Raw genomic sequence first — 24595 nt, forward strand, 5'->3', positions numbered from 1 at the left:
CATATTTACAACTCTCTCACACACACATTTGTAAATAATATTGCTACAATAATACCCCCCATAGCCTACTTATTTTGTGGTGGTCCAATAACAACAACCAAAATGAGTAAACCTGATACTTTTGTGGCCCCTGGTTGATTTGGGGCTCCTCCTGGAATCCAGGGAAATTCTGCACAGTAGTAGCTACAAAAAGGGGGAAATGACATGTAGTGAGCAGGAATTGTATTTAAATTTAAATAATTATGTATATTTTTGTTTTTCACTTTGACATTTTGTGTTATTCAAAGACTGTCGCAACACATTATCCTCTGATCTAGCTTTACTTTGAAAGACAGCACTGGAAGCTCAGCTGGTTATTTGGTCTGACTTGGCATTAACAGGAGGGAGCTCCGAGCGGGCTGCGGAGGATGTCGACCCCGCTGCGGGGACAAGCTCCGGGCGGGATGCTTGTGTCCACAAAGTCGCCCCGCACCTGGAGCCCTCGGCACCCATGAGGTCCCCGCTGATGAAGCCCCGAGCTGCGAGAGTGAGGCGGAAAGTGGCCGGAGACAGAGAGCATGTGCTGGCGCGTCGGGTTCGCCTGGACGCGGTCGTGTGTGGTTGATCTTGGCCAGAACCAGAGCTTCTCCTCCGGCCTGCCGGGCTCCGATGAGCAGCTCTCGTTTTATGGGTACATCATCGCCTACCCACTGCAGGACTGCGGCGGGATCATGTCAGCTTTGGGCTCGGACTCGTGGTGGCGGAAAACGCTGTATTTGACTGGAGGGGCTCTGCTCGCTGCCGCTGCTTATTTGCTGCACGAATTGCTGGCCATCAGGTACCAACAACAACACAGAGATGCTGTCAGAGGAGTCGCTTGAAGCTGCAGAGCTCATCACTTTCTTTGTGGCACTGCATAATCGATTTAAAAGCAGCAGCGGATCTTATTCTGTTATTATTGTCATTCAAAATCTCGCAGCTCTGCTGTATTTTCACTGGGGGCTGATATTACTTAATCTTGGCAGGTTGGGCGGGGTGAGAGCGGAGTCAGTGGAGAATATGGAATCGTGAGTGGGTGGTTGTGATGTAACGGGTCCCCCCACCCCCCAAATCCCTCTCTAACAAACACACTCGTTAGATTTCCACGTTTATTGGCTTCTTCCTGTAGAGAAATGACACGGGCAACCTGCGACAGGGCCCATATTTCGGCCTTGATCAATCAAAACGATTAGAATTAGCCTACAGATTAATGTATATATTATTTTCCATAATATCTGTTTGAGAGGTTAGTCTGCTAGTCTGCAGGCCTGCTTCAAGCATCTCTCTCTTGACATATGAATCGAGTTTATGACAGTAGGTCACTTTCATTTGTCTGCATTTTCAAGGACGAGGCGACATTATGTGCAGGTTCATCTTGTGCCTGCTGGAAGCCGAAATGAAAAGGAAATTGTGATGTAATTTATATGATTATCATCAGTCACTGGCCGGGATGAGGATTAATTTGACTGTCTGACATTGTTGTCCTTAACATCTCAGGTTACCTGCAGTCCAGGCCCTGTTGTTGACGAACCACAGGCCCAAAGCAGCTTAGAAAAGTCATAGATGTTGAGAATTATATAGGCACTTAGCACTGGCTGATGCATTGTTAGTCTCATTATGAATAATACGAGGATATAAAGGTGATTTTAGCTGAACTGACAAGGAGTGACATTCTGGTTTATAGGCCCTGCACACAGTGTCCCGGCAGGCTATAATCATGCGGAGTCGGTTTTTATATGTAGAATATATGGCAGAAATAAGGCTGTTTGTTGTGCCGTAAAATCATTATTTGATGGGGTTCATGCAGACTGTGTGTAGCTGGCTGTAGTTTTAGGGACATGGTGTTGTTTATTGTTAAATATTGCAGCTCTTTGCTGTCTTGTCGTGTGCTATAGGTTTCATTTTTACTATCATCTCTTGCCTTTATGTGAAATATGAGTGCACTCGTGAGATTATTGCGCCAGAAAAATAATTGCCTTTTGTTAAAGTCAGCGGTCATTTCAGCACCACAGTGAAATGGACAGCTCCTCTGCTTGTTTTCACGTTTCAGCACTTTCACAGTCCGCACAGATCCCTTTATTTCTGCCCCGTGCACAAGCACGTGAATTTGTTGCCGTTTGTAGAGCACCCGTGCATGTTCATGAAGTAGCCTGTTTTTTCCATCCATGTGAATGCACCATAATCTTTGAGAGGATAAGAGTGGCTAATTGTTTTGACTTTGCGGTTTTCCCCCAGCTAGTGTTAAGGGCCCTACAATAACTTGATTTATTGTGTCACATACATACACACATACACACACAGTTGTGTTTCCAATGACAAGGAGTTAACATTGACTTACATTAATATCCTAGAGACTTCCCCTAACCCTAACCTTAGCCTTTATCTTACTTTAACCTTAAACCAAGTCTTCACCCTTAAATTTCATGATTTATGTTATGGGGACTTATTTTTTGTCAGCAAAAGGCAAGTGAGTCCCCATAATATGAGTATACAGATAACATGAGTAATATAAATACACACACACAGAAACAAACACAGACACACACACACATGTTTTTGTCACTTAGGAGCACATGTATTGACGTATATTAATTCCCTGGATATTTATCTTATCATCATGGCCAGATTATACTGTTGGAAATTTGGTGTTTTGGGACTCTACTGATCCCCCACCTACTTCTCTCTTTGCAGTTTATATGTTCTTTGTTGCCTCCAAGTTCCCAGTAAGTCCTGTGCAACCAGTACTTCAAAGCTGGAATGATACTTAATTTGTGTTAGTTTGGGGTAACTTCATGAAACACAACTTTGGGAATATGGGCCATGTGAACACAATATAAACAGAAAAAAATAAAGCTCCTAATAGTAGATTTTGACACAGCCTCCCTCTGCAAGACAGGGCCCCAAGATAAGATAGTAATGCTCAACCAGTTTAGTTCACATTGTACTTTGGTGATGCAAATCTAAGGCTGCAACTGATGATTATTTCCATTATCGATTAATCTACCAATTTGTTGGTTGATAAAACATGAAAAAACAGTGAAAAATATAAACAATATCCTCGAGCAAAAGTTGATGTCATTAAATGTGTTTTGTCAAATAAACAACTTCAAAACTCCAAAATATTCTATTAGCTATAATGGAAGACTAAGGAAGGCAGCAAAGTCTCACATTAAAAACCAGGAAATCTTTGGTATTTTTGCTTGAAAAATGACTTAAATGTACTTGAACGATGAATCTATCTAACTGTCATCAAAACCAGCTGACACACTTTGAATCCGGTGCTTTTGGGGCCCCTCAGGACAGTTAGTAATCCAGCCTTGCCTAACCACTACATGCCTAACCTCAACTCTAACCCAAAAAGTTAATGTTAAATGTTGTGGGGACAAATGTTTTGTCCCCAAATGTGAGACAGATTAATATCCCCACAACATGACTAATACAAGCATGCACACATACATAGTTTGTTTTTTTGAGCCTGTCCCTCTGCTTGATCTGCATTCTTTACTCCTCACAGAAAGGAGGAAGAGCTGGACTCTAAAGACGCCATCATACTCCACCAGTTCTCCAGGCCCAAAACTGGTGTCCCGTCCCTGTCCCCTTTCTGCCTTAAGATGGAGACCTACCTCCGCATGGTTGACCTGCCCTACCAGGTAACTCACAGGTTATGTGTCTTTGAGAGAAAATATGTGATTACTTCATGTTTTTTACTTTTTTGTTGCAAACCCTAAAGATCTACTGACTAAGGTTGTCAAAAGTATTTTGTGTGCCTAGGACTTTTTTCTTTTTGCTGTGGTATCGGAAGAGGTATCGAATAACGTTTTTTTTATACTAGTATTGTACTTAGTTTGAAATTCTGATATTGTGACAACCTTACTATTGATTCTGTCTTCTAATGTCTGAATCAAGCGCTGAGGATGTTTTAATCCACATTTATTTACAGCAAAATCCTTAGCTGTCTTGATCCAATTCGATTCTCTTAAAAAGCAGCCACCAACTTTACCCCTCTTCTTTATGTGTCTTCTCCCTCTCTCCTCTTCCTCTCTGAACCCCACTCAACCCTCCCTCATGCACCTACACATACTCACCTCTTCCCATTCCTCTCTTTCTTCCAGAACTACTTTGATGGGAAGCTTTCACCACAGGGGAAGATGCCGTGGATCGAGTACAACCAGGAGCAGGTATGCGGCACCGAATTCATCATCGACTTCCTGGAGGAGAGGCTGGGCACGAGCCTCAACAAGAGCCTGACGCTGCAGGAGAAGGCCATGTCTCGCGCCATCACCAAAATGGTGGAGGAGCATTTCTACTGGTGAGGGACCAGCGAAGTTCAAACTGAGTTTTTTTGACACAGTAGTGAAGTTGACGTATGCGGGGGAAGAATAGGAGGCAGTAAAGGGGTAGAATGGAGAAGGAGTCTTGGACTAAAATAGAGGAATGTATTGCACTGAGTTAAGTATTAACTTCTAACATTATTTAAAGGGGAAGAATGAGTGAGGTGTCACAGGCTTCGTGTTTATGTCTTTATTTCTTGGTGAAACTGAAAACCCCTCAACATGCACTAGTTGATGCCAGACATGGATGTTGGATGTTTGCTTTTTTTGAGTTGTTTTTTTTAAATGCAATATATGATTAAGATTAAGTATAATGTTGCTACTTTAGGCTGTCCTGACTTAACATCAATTGACTTGGAAAATATAATTCAATTCTATTTTAAAAAGCAAATTATAACTTATTGTCATAAAATTACATTGAACTAAGTAATATATTCTCTCAGGATCACATGGTGGACTTTAAAACTTTTTTATCTCTTTATATTTTTCATTTATTATACAGAAATTATAATTTTGGTTGAGAAATGTCAAGCCAAAAAAAGTTCTCATCTGCTTTTTCTTCTTCTAGCAGCATGTGTAGCAGCAGCAGCAGCAGCAGTAGTCATTTAGTCAGTAGCAGTAGTAGTGGTAATAGTATTTATTCTGAAGTGTGTGTGTATGTGTGTGTGTGTGTTGCAGGACCATAGCTTACTGTCAGTGGGTGGACAACCTGGAGGAGACGCAGAAGATGCTGTCAGTGAGCGGGCCGCTGAGTGACCTGCTCAAGTGGATCCTGAGTCACGTGACTGGCGGGATTGTCAAGAGGGAGATGTACGGACACGGGATCGGGCGGTTCTCCAAAGATGAGGTTTACGCCCTGATGGAGAAGGACATGCGCACCCTGGCCACTCTCCTAGGTGACAAATACGGAAGTTTTTTTAAAAAATTTTATTTAGAAGATTAGATTCTCTAACAATATGTAGACTTGTGATCAGACAGGAAAATTACAAATTAAATATGTATGTTTTGTTTGCAGAAAGTCAAGTCATATTAATATTATCAATCAATTAGTTGACAACCCAGTCTTTGTATCCAAACAGATCTTAGGACATTCACTTTGTTATTGCAAATTTGTCACCATTTGTGGTATCTGTTCATACAGTTTGCCCTGAAAGCAGATCAACAGGTTTATTGAGAAAGTAAAACTATTGTTACACCTTTCAAATGTGTGTCCTGACAGCTACAATTAGCAACATCATGTTTGTACCTGCCAGAGGAGAAGGGTGGTTGCATAATAAGTCAGGAAAACACAATACTGACCCCCTGTGTTCAAGATTGAGCATTACAGCTTTTTCACATTGACATCTTTTAAACTTTAACATCCAACATCTTTGAAAAATACAGTATGTTTGCCTACACAGTGATTTTATTTTTGTGTTGTATTTGACATCTTCTTCTCATTTCTGTGTGCTGTCACAGGTGATAAGAAGTACCTTATGGGCTCTAAGCTTTCAACAGTAGACGCTGCGGTGTTCAGTCACCTGGCCCCGGCTATGTGGACGCTACCAGGAACACGGCCGGAGCAGCTAATCAAAGGTAAGGTCATTAAAATGTGACAACATAATGCTAGTCACACTTAAAGGATCAGTTCAAGAAACATATTTGTCTTATGCAGAGTTTCTGTTTTATTTTCTCAGACTTCAGCCGCCACCCCAATAAAATTAAGGAGGATGAAACTTTATTTGTGTTTCTCACAGTATTGAAAAATAAGATAAGAAAACTGAAGCAGCAGCATGTCTGTCTAGAAATAATGTCCTGGTTAATCTAGACAATCTATAGACCTCACTGTGAATTTCCTACCAAATGCTGAAACTTTTGAAAGCTGTGGTTAGATGCACTATATATAAATATATAAATATTTTGTCCTTTGCTTTTATATAAAGTATTAACCATCTTCCTCCTGAATCTATTTTGAGTGAAAACACATTAAAGTCAACATCGTTGAATAAAATCATAACTCCATTTCTTAATGAGTGACTGAAAGTGACTGTGTTCTGTAATAAATCAGCAAATATTTTGATAATCGATTAATCATTTTAGTCATATTTTAAGAAAAAAATACTAAACTTTTCTTGTTCCAGCTTCTTAAATGTGAACATTTTCTGATTTTTTTAGTTCTCTATGATAGTAAACTGAATATCTTTGGGTTGTGGACTGTTGGTCAGGAATAGACAAGATACGTGAGGCTGCACATTAGGTTTTGGGAAACAGTAATTGATGTTTCACACAATTTTCTGACATACATATTATAGACCAAACAACTAATTGATTAATCAAGAAAATCATCAGATTGATCAATCTTAATTGTTAGTTGCAGCCCTGTTGTTCTGACATAATATTTTATTCATACTACTGTACGCTCAATATAGTTGTTATTTCTTCCCTTTAAAACAGTCAAGCACAACTCTCGTTTTATAACTAAGTGAAGACATCTACTAACATCTGGATATAGATTAGCACAAACAGAGAATTGAAGTTTAGATATGATTAACACATTTTAACTGAACAGATTTCACACAAGAAGGGACGAGCTGGTCACCAACAAACGTGATTTTTTCTGTTTAGTTATGCCCGTCTGTCGATAACTGTAATCAATAACTTAATTTGATGGAAATTCAGCGCTATGTCTAGGATCAGTCATCCATTAGACATGTAACTGTGATAATTTTAATATGACATTTGATATTGATTCAAGCAAGGAGGATTTCTCTTTGCTTGCCTGCTTGTAGGAGAAGTTCAATCAACTGAAAACATCAAAATCAGATCACACAACTGATAAAACATGTTGGCAGTGTTCAACTGGTCAAAACCGAAAATGGCAATTGAGTTTACTAATCTATGCACAGAAATGAAGGAATTATATAAATCTATTAAAGCTTTATTGTCTGCTGAGGATGAAATAAAGCCAGTGAAGCATTAAGTGAAGCAGAAGCATGGAAGACTCTGATCTTTGACTAAGAAAGAGTGATGTTCTCTATCAAATTGTTTCATTTTAATAGTGTCTGATAAAGTAAAATCCATCAGAGATCTGAGAAGAGTCAGAAAAATAAACATAATTTTGAATAGCAGAAATGTTTTTCTTCTGCGTTCTATCTTGTTAATAGTCTCATGACCCCTAGATTTATCTTGCAACCCCCTTAGGATGTCTTCACTTCCACGTTGAGGACCACTGGACTAATTATGTTAGCTTTATTCATCAGTGGCATTGTACACCTCGCCCACTGAGCTGTGTGTGTGTGTCGCCTCCAGGTGAGCTGATCAACCTGGCCATGTACTGTGATCGCATCCGCCGGCGATTCTGGCCCGAGTGGTTCGTGGACCTGGAGGACTTCTGCTACAACGACGCCACAGAGGGCAGCGACTCGCCCTCCAAACTCCCTGATCTGGGCCTCTACTCCGGCACGGACACTTTCCAGGAGGACAGCTTACACACGCCGCACACTCACACACCGCAGGACCCGCCGTCGCCCGACAGCGACCCCACGGGCCACTCGCTGTATGACTCTGACATGGACACGGAGTGCTCTGAAATAGACCAGCTCAAGTGTTGACACAAAACATACACATGTAGTACGCACCACATAGCTACACACGTATACGCACACCACAGGTAGGACATGTTTCCTACCTGCACACATGCCCCCCTACCTCTTAGAACAGACAGTAACTGGGGAGTCCTTTCGGTGTCGCCTGTGTCGCTGGAGAAGTCGAGGACGTGAGGTTTAACTTGCGCACTGTAGTGGAGGAATGATTGCAATAGAAGAAGAAGTGAAGTATAGGTCAAAAGGAAAAAGTGGCAGATGGACAGAAAAAAAGAATGAAGCAGCGCATAAATTAAAAAGTAGTGAAAAAGATTGAAAACAAGAACTAGAAAAAAAGAAACAGGAGTAAATGACGCCGCTGCTGAGAAACTCCTCCACATGGGTCGGCATCATCTGCAGTCACAACTTCTACCTGTTGTCACGTCGCTGTAACCGTGGCAACTACGTGTTGTCCCCCGTAGCAACTCGCACCACCCAGCCTTGTGTGTGTGTGTGTGTGTGTGTGTGTGTGTTTGACTAACTGAACCCTTGACGCCTTGTATCGACATTGACACGTAGGAAACTATACAGGATTTACGTGAATTCAGTGTACATAGGTATATAAATGGATCTCAGATTAAATTTGATTATGTATGATTATAAATAGTATAGATAGCCTGCAAATATAGAATCATCCTCTGTGTCATAAGATGTAAATACTGTGGGTGTTTCTTCTATGAAATCCAAATCAAACTGTCTTGTAGATGTTAACCGTCCTCACAAAATACTCCCCTCTGCTAGTCTAGGATCAGTCTGAAGAGCCCTGTGATTCCTGGACTGTATGTTTCCGTCTACACAAACCCGGGATGTTACAGTAATGCCTGCTGCCCATATTTGAATAGTGCAGTAACATTTCATAGAAGGCCGAATAGTAAACTGCAATGCAATCTCCCACAAGCACTTTTAAACTATCTTCTGTCTTATAAAGACAATTATTTTGCCAAAAAAAATTTAAAAAAACAAAATTGTCTGAAGCATAATATGACAACACTGATTGTCAGCTCCTGCGGTTTGATTTCATTGTACTACATTTTATCATGTGGTTGCCGAATGTGGATCATCCTGTCTCGTTAGGGAAACTAGTTTAAGGTTACATAGATCTTGACATTTCACACGCATTCAAGCATTGAGAGCGAGTCAAACAATCATATAGATGAAATAGATGTATATTTTGACTGAAGGTGCATGGCTGGTACGTGCCACTGAAAAATCTCCCTTTACACTTCATGTACAGTAGATTGTTTTATCTGTGTTTCTTAGCTGGCTTGTTATGATTCAGGTTTGTTTTATTGTTGATGCCTCCGGCCAAATCAACCACACAAAGATGTAGCCGAAGAAATGTTTTTTTTTTTCCCTTTCAGTTTAGTTTTTATGACACACCACACCACACCACGCTTCTCCTTCCTCTGACTCAAAATGATGGATTGCTCAGAAATCGTTATGTAAAGCAATAAGAGAGCAGCAACAGGTCCCCTCTGTTCATTTTTTTAAATTTTATGGTAGGCTGCGTGTTATTAGGGGTGTGTGACGCTATGGTGCGGGTTTTATGTGTGTTTGTCATTCAGCAAATGCACGTACCGCCATACAGTGTAGAAGCAAGCAAGGGGTACGCTTCTGTCCGTGTTACGCACGAATGAGTCATCCTCTGTGTGCATAAATGATGGCACAGTGGTGACGTTTCACAGCTCGACCTTTCCTCCCTAACACACACACACACACACACACACACACACACACTTAGAAACTGTCATGACTTCAGTGCTGCTCAGTCATCGTGTGCTGCTGCCTCTTATTCGACTTAAACATGTCAGGCTTGAAAGGCAATCTTCATCCAGCTTGTGAATAGTGAGGCTGATAAATCGTCCGATATTGGCTTATTGCAGATATACTGTGTGTCGGATAAACTGCAGGACAGAAATGCCAAAAAAAAAAAATGTTTGAAAGTTATTTATAGAGCTGCAACGATTAGTCGATTAATCAGTTAGTCAATCGACAGAAAATTAATTGGCAGCTATTTTGATAATTGATTAATCGTTTAAGTCAATGTTCAAACTAAGATGCCAAAAATTATATGGTTCTAGCTTCTCAAATGTGAAATCTTGGTACTATCAAATGTAATATCCTATCTTGCATGATAGTAAACTAACTTTACTATCTTTGGGTTTTGGACTGTTGGTCAGACAAAACAAGATATTTGATGACATCGGAAATTGTGACGGGCATTTTTCACTGTCTTCTGTTTTATAGAGCCATCGATAAATCAAGAAAATAATTTTTCATAATTAATTGTTAGTTGCAGCCCTATTAAATTAGAATCAGGACATAATTTGCCCACAAGAGCTGCAAAATGTTCCCACTCAGCACATATCTGGGTCACAATTCTTTGATAACCAAATTAAGGGATCCTTATGAAAAAAAAAAAAACTCTTAAATGTCGATATTGGTCTTTTAAAAAAAGTCCAGCATCAGTCAGGCTCTACTTGTGAAGACACTGCACAAATATGAACTTGATGAGTTGGAAATGTAGCATTAATACGTAGCAGTATATTTACGAAACGAGAAGTAATAATATGACATCATAAGGTTATGAGGTGTCAGCATCGGTATGACTCTGATGTCATTTGTTTAAGTAGGACTGTGTTGATGGATTAATGAGCTCAAGAAGTTAAGGATTTAATGATAGAAAATATCTATGTGGATGCTCTACTGTAAGGCGTGCATTCTGGGTTCCCTGTTAAAAAAACATCCATACGTTTGGCTGCACATCGAGGCCTAAAACAAGCCTTCAGGACAGTGACAGTAAAGCCTTTGTGTGTGTGTGTGCTGCAGTTGAATTTCAATATGGTGATATGATCTAATACTGTACTTTCTTTCTGTCTTAAAACCCCTTGCCTGCATGTTCTTGCCTTCTCTCATCAATAGTCAGATTTAGCCTTATGGAAAAGCTGTTTACTTTATACCAGTGCCAGCATATGACTTATGTTTTTATATGTCATATTTATTTATTATCTATTTATTTGAGGTTGTTTATAGTTATTTATTATTATTATTATTATGGTGGAAGTGCTCAAATGTAATTAATTTGCACAGTTTCTTCTTATGTTTACATGTGTTTTGTTCTATGGCTGAGTTCTTATCAAACTAATTTATTCATCTGTGTACTTTATAGATACCGTATAGATTCTCTGACTTCTGTTGACATGTACTGAACTAACTGCATATTTTCATGTCGCCAGTCATCGCCGTAATGTGCATGTATGTCCATGTTTTTAGATGTCATTTGGTAAATGTTAAAAGTCATATCATAATATGAGTGTCATCGTGTTAAAATATTACAACAGTTTGCTGAAAATTCAGCCGCCATCCAAATAAGGTTTCAGTTCAAAACATTAAAAAAAAAACAACCACTGAAGTAAAACAGCAAACTGACCGACAGAACTCAGATCAGCAGGGCGAGGTCAGTCATCCTGCTGATCAGCTGATAATCAGAGTCTCCTCTCTGTCTCGTAAGCTCGCCCGTTACAGGGGAAAATTGCAAAAGTCACTCCAGATCAGTGTCTGTGGGCAACTTCATCTGTCTCGGTGTTAAAGGTCAGAGGTCAGGGTTCGGCCCTGTCGCGGTATCGCTCCTCCCGCTGAGATTTCTGCTTGTAGACTGTAGAAGCCATATCGCATTGTCTCTTGGTGTTGTGTGTGCTGAAACACTTGTGAAATCTCATCAAACTGTAAATAAGAGAGCCAACAACAAAAAAAATAACAAACTAAATTAACAACCTGACATAAAAGACGACGCTCTGTAACGTTTAAAAAAAATTCTTATGAATGTATCATACCTAGAGATTAAAAAAGCTGTATGACAATGGATTACTCATAATATTTCATTAAATATAGCTGTTGTATTTTCCTCTTGTTTTGTTTCAGTTTTTGAATTCATTGTGTCATTGTGTGTGTTGTGTTCAAGTGCGCATGAAAAAGTCCCTTTTTACCTACAGAAAATGGGTGTTTCTTCAAAATATCAATGCTTAGAGGTGGCGTATACTCCGGCATATATCTGTCTCATAATCCCTCTCCCTCTGTGCTTGCTACCATATGACAATACTAAGCCCACCCAACAATGCTGGAGGATTAGCTCTCTGCCCTTTTCTTTGTGCGTGTGCTGGAGCTCTGGAGAAATGGAGAGAAAAAGAAGGAGGGCAGAAACAGAGGAAAAGCAAGTTGTGGGCAGCATAGAGACGGACAGCGTGGGTTTGGGTGTGAAAAGGGCATGATAAAGGGAAAGAGACAAAACAGTTGTGGACAGATGAATGATATTTGATGACTTTGGCTCATTGTATTTTTTGTAGCCATTGTGAAGAATCCCTGCGAGATCCCTTCTACACAAGACAGAGGAGACAATTCAGAGCTGACAATGACACCGGAGTATAAACCGTCTCTGGTGAGTCAGAGATGGCGTACAGTGTCAGAGGTAGCAGCTGTGTGTGTGTGTGTGTGTGTGTTTGTGTGTGTGTGTGCAAAATACGAATAATGCAGAGGATGCCTGTAGGAGAGTGAGGGCCGGGAGGAGGGCAGATGGTCGCCTGCTGATACGACAGAATCCAGGCAACAGGGTCCTCCAGAGAGCTGGGTTTTACACCTGGCTTAACACACACACACACACACACACACACACACAGATGCACACACGGATACGGACTTACACTCACAACCTACAAATATTCATGCTTTTTCCTTTTTTCTTTCAAATATCTTTTTTTTTTTAGCCTGGATTTTAATGGTTTAGTTATAAGGCAATGAAATACTTGAGAGGAAAATTCAGTCCTGTTATTGCCTGATCATTTTGTTTATAAATGGATTGAGAGTAAATGTAAAAAATAAAAATGGAACTTTTTCATTAACTCTGATATTGTTAAATTAGGTTTTTCTATTCTTATTTTTATTTTCGCATAGATTGTAGAGTCATATATATATATACATATATCCTAATATGCACTTATAAGAATCCTAAGTTTATAAGCAAGGCCTCAGCCTGGATTTTTCATGGTTACTTGTTAAATTATTTTTTTATATATAGTATTAATTACATGGGACACTTATTTCAAGGAAATTGCAAATTGCAAGGACGTTCCTAAAAAAACAGCATATTTTTGGACTCTCAACACAGCTGACGAAACTCAACATAAATAGTTGTTTCTATTAACTTTGTCACTATCTTCATTTTAATTTTGACCAGATTACATCATTCTTTCCAGAAAATTTCAAACCTGTAAAATAAAGTGTTTTATCTTCCGACATAATCTTGTAAATGCTGTCAAAGTTCTTCACGTGCTGCCAGGAAGGAGAAATACAGAATCCTGGGGATAAAAATACTGGTTTCATCCTAAAAAATGTGGATGTTTTTAACTGTAAAACTGAGTGTAAGTGGCCCCATAAAAGCCTAAAACCAAAGAAAAAACACATACAACATGAACCAGACTCAGTGTCCTCAACAGCAGCTGCGCCAGTTAAGACTATCTCATCATAAAACAAAACTGATAGTATCAGTTTTCATTGCATATGAGACAATGAGGAATGGAAGGTATAATTTAACCTGCTCACATCCACTAGGTGGCAACAGTAGACTGTTTCTAATTTAGCCATAGATCTGCCTAAAGAAATATTAGACATGAGGTGAAAACAGTCACAGGAGGAAGATGTGCTGAACCAGTTTCCAGTAAATTTGACCAAATATTAAACTATTGCATCATAACAATTACAAATGTCTGGAAACAAGAGTCACGAGTCGGTTTTCCTTCAGTTTTTCAATTAACACTGCGGTCACAGGCTGCTTCTCTGATTGGAAAACGTATGATTATTTTTTATTATTATTTATTTATTTATTTATTTTTTAATTGTTTTTCAGTTTATTGTATGAACGGAGGAGTTTGAACTGATTGTCAAAGACATAAAAGTACTACACTGTAGATTGTTTTCTAATTATTTCATTGTGTATAATTAGTAAAGGCAACAGGCCTGATAAATCCCATTTACAGCACATTACATCACCTGCTGTCCTACCTGCAGTTGTTCTTTTATGTTGTGTGTATCCTTTAAGTCCTGCAAATCAATCAATTAAAGCATTTGTGCCCAATCTTTGAATTGTTTTGATGTTTTAAATTCCGTATCGTCAGAATTGTCATATTTTTTTCATATTTATCTTAAAGAAACTATTAATTAATTGCTTTGGCGTGTTTTAATTTTATACCATTCATTGTCTGAACATCATGACAGATTTTTCTCCATAAAAACATGAGTGCACATCAGCGGCATTAAACACAACCCCCGAAACAAGTGAAGGACAATTTAAGCAACCGAGACGGATTGATAAAAATCATAATTATAATAAAATAATATGAATAATAATATGAAACATCTTGTTGTCAGAATTGCGACTTTTCCTGGAGCTTAATAAACATGCAAAGACTGCAGTGTCATAGAAAACAAATACGATTTAATGACAAAAAAGCATATAGAAATTGTGCAATCGTGGATTTCTTTTCCTCTTCGTTTGATCACAGATTTCAGGTCGGTGGTATTTTGTTTTGGTTTTGTTTATTTTTTTTTTTCTTCAGAAACTCACATTCAGCTGAAGGATTTGAGGAATCTCACTTATGATGTCACTTATAATTACAAAAAAAAGGCTTTTGGATTACAGAAATACTGGGTCTGTTGAAATTATTATGTAATGTAGCTTTAAATAAGGCAAAAAAAAAAAAGTCCTGCTGGGCATTATTACAAAACATCACGTAAAATATTATGCTTCATTTTTAATGATTAGTGATGACATAAATTCAATACTTTCGTTACGGACTTAATTTGACATTTTCAACGGGGCCTGATACATTCAGAAAGTTTTTGACGTGCAAATGTATTATGAGAAATTGAAATTATTATGCGTCGATTCAAATATTATATTTTCTCTCCAGTCAAATTCACACTCATCCACATTCTTCAGCTGCATCTGAGTTTCTCAGTGTCTGTATTTTCTCGAAATAATTAGTCAGAGAATTCATCTCCAACTACTAACATGGATACCCGCCCCCCCCCCTCCATACACACACACACACACACACACAAACAGAGCCTCACCTCCCACCATCAGATCAGGTTATTAATCACAGGATTTAAGTGGCACAAGAGCACGTGTGTGTGTGTGTATGTGTGTGTGTGTTTGTGTTTGTGCTTTGGCACAGACTGACAGAGAGAAAACTGAACATACGAACAAACAAACGAAGCCATACAAAAACGAATGGAGATACATCCCACGAATAGTCTTCTCGGTGAATGAATGAGTCACACAGTTAGTGTAGCCGCTGCGGCCAGAGCTGGTACCAGGATATATTCAGTCTGTTGGTTTTTTTTTGTTTGTTTTTTGTTTTTTTGTTGTTGTTTTTCTTTTTTCCTTCATAGGAAAGGAAGGCAAAAAATGGGCTGGATTGCTTTGAGTGTTCCAGCCGGACAGTCTCGGTCTTTCTTGTCACAGCATTTTGGAAAAGTACAGAAATAACAAACAGCAAAAACACACTGTAAACAGGCGCACAGAAATGTCGAAAAAGCATTAAAGTGAACCAATACTCAGTCTCTATGGGAACATTATTATTATTATTATTATGATTATTATTATTATGATTACTATTATTATTATTAGTTTTTATTATTATTAAGAAGGGACGTAAGAAATTCCATTATACGATATTAAAGCAAGGTCAATTTTATTTCATTTATTTAATTTAAATAAATGATGGGTGCAACTGACACTTGATAATCAATAGTCTATACATTACACTGAATTTAAATTAATCACCTGACTTGTATAATAATAATAATAATAATAATAATAATAATAAAAGTAGCAGTTGGCTGGTATTGGCTTTCATTTTTAACATTGTACAGCAGGTGTCTGCCATTTCAGCCCTCTCTTGCCACAAGCTGCGAAGAACCCCTGTTGCTTTTGTTATGATGGAAAGATGGCGTTTATTTACCCACACTGACTGCGACTTTTTTATATTTCCCCCCCTTCTAGCTGAGCTGCGGACACCTCGTGCCCACATCACACTCTGCCTTTCTTTAATGACACGTTACATAATGACACATCTGCGCCTTTGTAGAAGATATAGAAAAGCATTTCAGTATCAATGTCGCTTCTTTTTTTTTCTTTTCTTTTTTTTTTTTTTTTCTTTTTTTTTTTGGTTAGCACACACACCAGCCATATCCCAATATGCTTGGCAGTTCCGCGGCATGAAACCTCTCCATACAGCTCTCTGCTATGCGTATTTTTAGTGCTTGGGTGCCACTGTATATTCCCACTGTGTGTGTCCATGGTTCCAACGTTTAAACTGGCTGAGGTCCAGTTCCGAGCGGTCCAGCACAGAGAATCAAACAAATAAGGGGGCATCATACCTCCTTAAGGGGTCCGCGTTCTGCTGAGAATGGGTCACTGCACAGGAGTTTGTCCTCCGTGATGAGGAGGGGTGTCCCCGTACATGTCCTCTCCTCCTGGTATCTGTCCCCCAGCGGGTGTCATCCTCTTCTCCTTCTGCCTCCTGTTACAAAACCAAACCCTCACCACCTCCTTCTCCAGCTGCAGGCTGTCCGCTAGGGAGTTGATCTCCGCTGCTCCTGGTTTTGGACATTTGAGAAAATGGCTCTCCAGAGCCCCTTTGACGCCCACCTCGATGGAGGTCCTCTTTTTCCTTTTCCTTCCCTGTGCCGCGATTTTGTCCAGGCTCGTGGGGCTCCCCGAGGTGGAGTCCGCCTCCTCCAGCCACTTGTTCAACAAGGGCTTGAGTTTACACATGTTTTTGAAGCTGAGTTGAAGCGCCTCGAACCTGCAAATGGTGGTCTGAGAAAAGACGTTTCCATACAGCGTCCCAAGAGCCAGTCCCACATCCGCCTGGGTGAAGCCCAGCTTGATACGCCGCTGTTTAAACTGCTTGGCAAACTGCTCCAACTCGTCGGAGGTCGGTGTGTCCTCGTCTGACTGGTCCTGATGGCCCCCGTGCTGGTGATGGTGTGAGAGAGACTGCTGGTGGGCCCCAGGGCCGCCTCCGTGTTCACTGAGGTGCGGGCTGTGGCTGTGATGGTCCTCATCCCGCAGGGGGTGGTGGTGCATCCCCCCTTGCTCTCCCCCCGGCATCAAACCAAAACCGGACTGGGAATACACCAGGCTCTGGCCCTCAGATGTCGCCATACCGGGGATGTGCGTGGTGGCTGTGCTGGTTCGCCATGCTCTGGCGTCGTGATGCGCCTGCTGGTGCGCTAGGTGAGGGTGTCGCTGTTGCTGCTGCTGCTGCTGCTGCTGCTGCAGACTGCTGGAGTTCTGCAGCTCCTCTCGGTCACTGTCGTGTAGTGCGGGCTTAACGTCCTGTTCTCCGAGGGGACTAGATGGCCAGGGTGCCCCGCTGTCACCGTGAGACAGCGCCGTTATCCACTGGTGCGCGTGGCTGAGCGGATGTCCACCGCCCGGTAACGTGCTATAGTCGTTCTGGAGCAGGGTGTGCGCGTCCCTGTACGCTGCCGCCTGCTGCATACTCCCGGACTCCGAGTGCGGCGGCGGCGCGCTGCTGGGGGTGGTGAGGACGCTGTAGTGGTTGGACGTTGCGGTCGCCATAACTATTGGAGCCAGAGTGATAGCTGGAGTTAAAAGGAGGCTGCCTTTGACAGTAACTCTTTTGCGCCACGGGGCAGCTAGGCGTCTCTCTCCAGCATCTCCCGGGCGCTGTGCCAAGGGGACGCAGAGGCGCGCACCTGTGGTCCGCCTCGCTCCGCTCTTTATTGGCCAAGAACGGTTGACAGATGTGGTTACCCCTGACAGCACCCCGCTCATTGGTCACGGGAGATTGTACAGAAACCCCAATCACTCTGCCCAACAATACTAGCAGTCCTGCAGCATGCTAGAGTACAAAGTGGAGGGAGTATTCAGGCTGCCGAGTGTAAACACAGAATAGACTGAGTACGCTCAGCTACGAGGAAACGAAAAGAAATGTGAATGAAATTGAAAGAACTTCAATAACCTTGATCTATGTCAGAGGGTCAAATTTATCGTGTGGCAAAATGGTGCGTAAAAGTTGCACAAGATACACACATTAATCGATGTAGTGATCACACTTATGCGCTTATTTCAGGAGCCCAATACTAAAAAAACTACCAAAACCTTTATTTCCTCTCATTTTAATGCATTTGAAGTAGAATATTTAGGTTATTTTGCGCCGGCATGAAATAGTAAGCAGTGATCATGGCGAGAAACTTCCAGCTGCCTTCTCTGCCCTCAGGACGCTGTCCAGAGAGAGGGGCTGCGTGCTTCCAGGGCCTCTGCCCCGTTGCCATGGCGAACGCGGTGAATGGAACAACAACGCCCACGTCACAGCTGCAATCGCTCCTTCTTTTCGTTCCGTTCCAAAGGGCTCATTGGGGGCCGCGCGCTCGGACGTCGGGACAAATAATGGGGGGGTGAGAGGGGTGGGGGGGTACGAGCGGAGAGGGCAGCTCGGGGCCAAAGAGAGAAGGCTGCAAGAATGGATCCTTCAGCATGCTCTGCGCCCCCTTCCACCTGCTTGTTGGCTAAACTTTGAGATGGATGCACCCACAGTGGCACGCGAGGTCCCAAAGCTCCAAGTAGCCTACCAGGAAAGCATGGGCTTGAATTTGGTGAATATTTATGGAACATGAGGAGAGAAAAAAAAAATCTAACTAGTGTGTTATTGCAGTGATGGTTCTGCTCTATGGTACTTTTACACCAACTCCACTACATTTCACAGAGCAGAATACTGTATTTTTAACCCCCATACGTTTATTTATCTAGTTACTCCTTTGCATTTCATTTAATTTCATCTTACAAACTATGATTCATTGCTTTTGATTAAACTACGCAACAGTACACTGTACAAAGTTACAATTAGCTACACCATGACCAGCTATCTGTAACTTTTATTTAACTTTCATTTTTGATACCTGAAATGTTTGTTTTTTTTTTAAATTTATGAGATGCTGAATGCAGCGTATTACTTCTGATACATTATTATTACTACTTTTACTCAACTAAAGGATCTGAATACTTCTTCCATCACAGGACCAGAAAGGTGTTTACTCTCACTTAAAAAAAATACAGTTTTGTCATCTCTGTTGGTGAGAAAATAAACGTGCCTGTGGTTGGTGAAAACTCATCAAATCCCTCATTTTGTATTATCTGCTGGTCCTATCTTTAAATGGATGCAATGATAGTGAAATTACACTAATCCTCATTCTGCTGAACCCCCCCTCCGTCCCCCCCGAAACCCCCTCAGACCCCTGGGGGGTCCCTGGACCTACTTTGGTAACTACTGGTATTTAGGAAATGTGATTTTATTGGCTCAAAGTGGGACACCGACTGTAAAACATATCAGCAATTTAGAGGTTAAATGAACCTCGAAGGACAAAAAAATATCAGTTTCACCTTCAGATGGGGGTGCCACGCAACATCGTGGGCATTAACCGAAATATGTGTAAATATTTTGCAAATTTAAAGTCATAGTTATACCCCCCCACACACACACAAAATCCTTTGAGGACCAAACTACAATAAAATTCCACATAGGAAGTGATAGGTTAATCAATAAATACTTTAACGTAAACTGATGCACACTGAATTATAGGGATCGAAAGAACACTGGCTTATGATTACGGTGTAATTCTGAGAATTACCAAATGTGTCGCCAGGGGCTCTTGCAAACCGTGTGTTGAGAGAGGCAAAACATATTACCCTAATAGACTAATATGCAAACTACTGGCTGCCCAATTACAGGACTTAATAACACATAAACGATGCGAGTCCTGTTCTTACAAGACGAAGAGGTCGCTGTTAATTCAGTCAAAGGACTGGGTACGCTGTCAACACAGGCGACGGTTACACACACATACTGTCTCTGTTTCCCTGTCCCTCGTTCTGTATTCAAGAGTGAGAGTTAATGATGGAGAATCTGAGCGTTAAATTAACAGTAATTATATGGCCCCACTGCTGTAAAGATTCAATTTCTTCGCGAGTCTAATGGGCCTAAGTGTCCCTGTGCGTAGGCAGAACTCTCTCTATGAGATATTTATGATTGAAACACACAGACAGAGCAAAAAAATAAACAAATACACACACACACCCACACACACACACCGTGTACACCTATAGAATACATGCATCTGTGGCTTTTTACATGTGGATTTGAAGAGATTTCTGCAGGTGTAGAGGTGCAGCTTTCTTCATATCCAGATGTGAAAAGCCACTTTTTAGGGGTAAATAGTGCCACACTCTCTCCCACATTAGATTGAGAAAGACTGGTTCAAGTGCGAGGTGAAGCCATTTTATGTGAGTGAATGTTTACAAGCCAACCAGTGCTCTGGGTGCTTTCACTTTCTGTAGACCAGTGTGTGACCGGCCTATGTCCCTCCCCCATGTGGGAACCCTAACACAGGGGTAACTGGGGCAGGGGGGCTTCTTTATGCTGCCGGACACTGGGAGATAATGGCCATTCCTCCACAGCTGGCCCACACAATCAAAGGGAGAGGGGGCTCGGAGGATTCCAGCTTTAACCAGGCCATTGTCTGGGCTAATTACATCTGAATGCAGGACCCAGAGAACTCACCTCCCCCCCCTGAGCAAAACCTGCACAGAATACCCCAAACAACCCTTCAGGGATGAGGGAGAGTGCACAGACACGGGACGCACACACACACACACACACACACACACACACACACACAGACACACACCGGACTCCTTCATTACCCCTAAACGTAAGCATACACGCACACGCACTCACGCACACATCCCCAGCAGGCTCTCATCAAAGTGTTGTGTCTCTCGCGCACACACACATACACTCACATGTGGCACTCGGCATTAGATCAGATCTCAGCTTGCTGCTCTCAGAAGAGATGAGGAGGTCTTAAAGGACTTAGGTTGAATAGAAAACACACCGAAGAGCCTTTCCCCAGTGCACCCCCATAATCCCAATCTATACACTCCCTCTGCCCCCCCCTCCCTCCCAAAACCGTCAGTGCTCGGCTCCATCTGTAGCCGGCTCTCTGTTCTGTACGGTGCAGAGTGTGTTTGTTAAAACTGCAGAGTGATGTCAGGATGTCCTGTTTTGGTGCTGCAGTCAGAAAATACATCCCGCTTGTTTCCTCACACTCACTCATACATCGATTTCTTCAAATAAGAGGCGTGTGTGTGTGTGTGAGAGAGAGAGAGGGAGAGAGAGAGAGAGAGAGAGAGAGAGAGTGAGAGTTGTGTGTAAACCTATATTAGTGTTGTCCCTCGCCTCCATCTCTTTTTCTCTTGGCTTGTGTGTTTGTGTGTGAGAGTTAAGGTTTATATGGATATATGGACTTATACACCATTTTCCCTGGATACGTTTCACATCGTATGTGTGTGTGTGTGTGTGTGTGTGAGTGTGTGTGCGCGTGTGTGTGTGTGTGAGACAGTGTCAGGGTTAGGAGGTCTCACTGGTGCTCAGTTTAGCATTGATTTATTCTCTTTCTCCAATTTATTTCCCCTTCGCCTGATCTGCCTCTGGGAGGACAAATGGAGGAGAAACGCCAAGCACACTAACCATCCCTCACACACACACACACACACACACACACATACACACACACTCATGCACGCACACACATACAGTGACAAATGTTTCCACAAGCAGAAACGCACACTCAAATTCATATTTCTACATAGGGCTGGCAAGCAAATGCAAAGCTCAGGTTCTCTGTTTCTAGTGTTACTGTGCCGGACCAATCAGAGGGGTGACCATTCTGTGCAACTATAAATTCCCAACACTCTCCAAGTCCCAAGGCACCTGGGCTCCTATAAGACTTCCCATGTTGTCCCATATAACTGTCTACACAGAACCCATAAAGACATAAAGGGACACTCCTACCTCTAGGTGAGTGGTCATAACTCACCAGCAGGTATTTTTACCATGACATTGCTGTCGAGGTGCACAGATTCATCTTCTCTCCTGCTTTATAATGTCCTACACAAACTCCAGACAGGAGAAGCATGAGTGCAGTCGTATTTTACAGGCAGCTTGCTGTCACATCCTACTGTAATGGTTTGGTGTTGGAGTGTGTGTGCTCACGGGCGCATCCTTAACACCTTGCGTCACTTCTGCTTTGGGGTGTAATAACAAACCTCTCTCTTTCCTTCCCATGTGGAAAAAGGGTGCATCAGAAACAGGGGAGCGAGGGGCAGGAGGAGGGGCAGGTAGGTCGTTAAACCCACTTGAAAGCTCAGCGCCCTGATCGATAGTCTCGGGCCAAGCAGGGATTAAAATCGGGCTAAGTCTGTTCCAATCAATACTGATGGCTAACCCTGGGGTTAAAACAGGAGTAAATCTCCATACATGTCCATACACAAGTCCGCACTATGGCCTACAGTACAGATAAATCTACAGCTATTCATGCAAATGGACACACAATGGGTTACCGCGCGAATGTAGTCGATATGTATGAGTGCTGTATAGGCCTGTGACATATCTGGTTACATCTGTGTGGATATACACTCTGTCTAGTTAGGAGATTGAGGCAGTAAATTTGGGCTCATCGATGGGGATGAGCAGCGTGTGAGTAAAGCTCTTAGAAATGTGTTTGAAGAGATCCAAAAGAGAGAGAGACGCAGATAAACAGCAAAACAAACTGTGATTTTTATGTCTGCGGTTATACAGACGGCAAAGTGATAATAGAGGAGAGAGTGACAGAGAGCTGACATGCATGATTGACCGTTTCACACCCTAATGAAGGATGGACATCGCTGCTCCGTTTGATCTTACAAGCACAGGTCTGCGTATCAATTACCAATACAGATCAATGTAGCTATGGACAGACAGCAGCAAGGAGAAACTGTTGCACGTCTATATTCCGATCAGCTAATTCTTCCGGTGGAGAGACTTATTTCTCCTTCTTAAATGGTTACCTGTTTCCTCTAATTATCGGGGACAGATTTCTGAGCACAAAATAGGTCTAGTCTTCAGTCCAGAAATAAAGTAAAATTGATGATGTTTAAAGGAGTTTTGGGAAATGCATTCACTTGCTTTCATGCAGAGAGTTAGATAAGAAGATCATTACCACTCTCATTTTTTTAAAGCCTGGTATACACTGTGCGATTTTGGGCTGTCCCAGACGAAAGATGACCAACATGAAAGAAACATGGCGATATGTGAGAGAGATTCAAAGATGACTGTTGTCACAGTCTTGCAACCAAAGATAGCCTGGGACAAAATTCTGACAGTGTCAGAAATTTAGGATAACCATCTCACAATGTGACTGCTGCTACGACCCACGTCTACTAATGAACCAATAGGAATGCAGCATGAAATGACGCATTGATCAATGTGACACTGGTGCTAAACCCAATGATGGAGGTAAAACGAGCAAAAACGAAATGTTTGGGATTCCAACAAAAAAGAAAATCTTGTTGAGTTGTGGCAGTAGAAGCCTTGTTTGTATGATGTGTCCTCCAGCTGTTATCATGACCAAGAAGGACATAGCAAGGAGCAAGTTCGATTCTTGCTTAGCTTCATTGTTTACCATTATAACGGCACTGATTTATGACGCACGCTGATGACGCACGCTGATGACATTAGCCTACGATTCAGTAGGTGTGATCATCATACAGTTTACGTACATGAGACTTGATGTCATACCCAAGTTTAATAGATCCATGTTGCACAGTGTGGCTTACAATAAACTTATAAGACTGTTGAAATTTCACAGTCTGTAGGCGCCATTAGGAAAATGTGGATAGCTTAGCTTAGCACAAAGACTGGAGACGGGGAGAAACAGCTAGCCAGGCATGAAACCACAAATTGTTGTTTTTAAACTTGTTTTTTTGGAATAAGTGAGCTTTAAAGTGCTGGTAGGCAGGTTTTGTTACTTTTGGCCAGCTGTTTCTTCCTGTTTCCAGTCTTTACACACACACACACTTGGCTGTAGCTTCATATTTAGCGTACAAACGTGAGAGTGATATCAATCTTTTCATCTATCAGCAAAAAGCGAACATTGCTTCAACCCTGAAATATTACTGACGTACAAAATGTAATACATTTTTTGTCTGAATTGTTTACATGCTAACATCTGGATTTGACACACAATGAAACAAACCTGACAACCCTGTCCCAAACCCTTGAAACCAATCCTCCAAAAAATACAAGCCCATTTTCCGCTTTTCACTCAGATGGCAATTCTAAATCATACTGTCCTTTTTTTTCAAATACACAGCACACAATTCACTAGGCAACATTTGGCACAATCTTCATAACTAAAGTCTCTTGTGTTCATGCGGAAAGCATTGTCCTTCAACATGCAGAAGCGAGTTGATCAATTGGCCACACTGATGACTCACAGGTGCAAACACTAGTTACTAAATTGGTCAATTACAAATCAGAGCAGAAGGCTGAAGGTGAGCTCTCCTGTTTTTGGAGCTGAATAGATGGCAACATTGCAGGAGAGATTTATAGAGAGAATAGTCAGAGGTGGGAAGAAGAGGAGGAGGAAGAGGACGGGGGTGGCAAATAGAGGAAGAGAGAGTTGCATCAACATCTTGAATGAGGTCTGAGCCACTTCAGTTAA

The 24595-nt window shown here is 41.6% G+C and overlaps 2 protein-coding genes and 1 long non-coding RNA gene across 4 annotated transcripts in view; 1 reads left to right on the plus strand and 2 right to left on the minus strand.

The window, feature by feature from the left end:
- The first annotated feature begins 198 nt into the window (after nucleotides 1-198).
- Nucleotides 199-11873, plus strand: faxca (failed axon connections homolog, metaxin like GST domain containing a). The gene is made up of 6 exons (XM_067571598.1): nucleotides 199-817; nucleotides 3533-3668; nucleotides 4131-4327; nucleotides 5028-5245; nucleotides 5808-5924; nucleotides 7638-11873. Exons 1-6 carry the CDS (start codon nucleotides 558-560, stop codon nucleotides 7937-7939), a joined length of 1230 nt encoding a protein of 409 aa, XP_067427699.1. The 5' UTR covers nucleotides 199-557; the 3' UTR covers nucleotides 7940-11873.
- LOC137168812 (uncharacterized) overlaps nucleotides 5160-24595 on the minus strand; it is a 45226-nt gene continuing 25790 nt past the window's right edge. Inside the window, exons 3-4 of one of the 2 annotated variants that reach the window (XR_010924345.1) lie at nucleotides 11956-12606; nucleotides 11655-11692 (exon numbers count right to left, since the gene is read on the minus strand). This is a non-coding gene — a long non-coding RNA (uncharacterized lncRNA). Of the gene's footprint in view, nucleotides 5242-11654; nucleotides 11693-11955; nucleotides 12607-24595 lie in introns of those variants that run through there. The other variant, XR_010924346.1, reaches the window with a different exon arrangement.
- Nucleotides 16095-18228, minus strand: pou3f2a (POU class 3 homeobox 2a). The gene has a single exon (XM_067571597.1). It carries the CDS (start codon nucleotides 17829-17831, stop codon nucleotides 16440-16442), a length of 1392 nt encoding a protein of 463 aa, XP_067427698.1. The 5' UTR covers nucleotides 17832-18228; the 3' UTR covers nucleotides 16095-16439.

This window comes from Thunnus thynnus, chromosome 18 (genome assembly GCF_963924715.1).
Source record: "Thunnus thynnus chromosome 18, fThuThy2.1, whole genome shotgun sequence".
Classification (NCBI taxonomy): domain Eukaryota; kingdom Metazoa; phylum Chordata; class Actinopteri; order Scombriformes; family Scombridae; genus Thunnus; species Thunnus thynnus.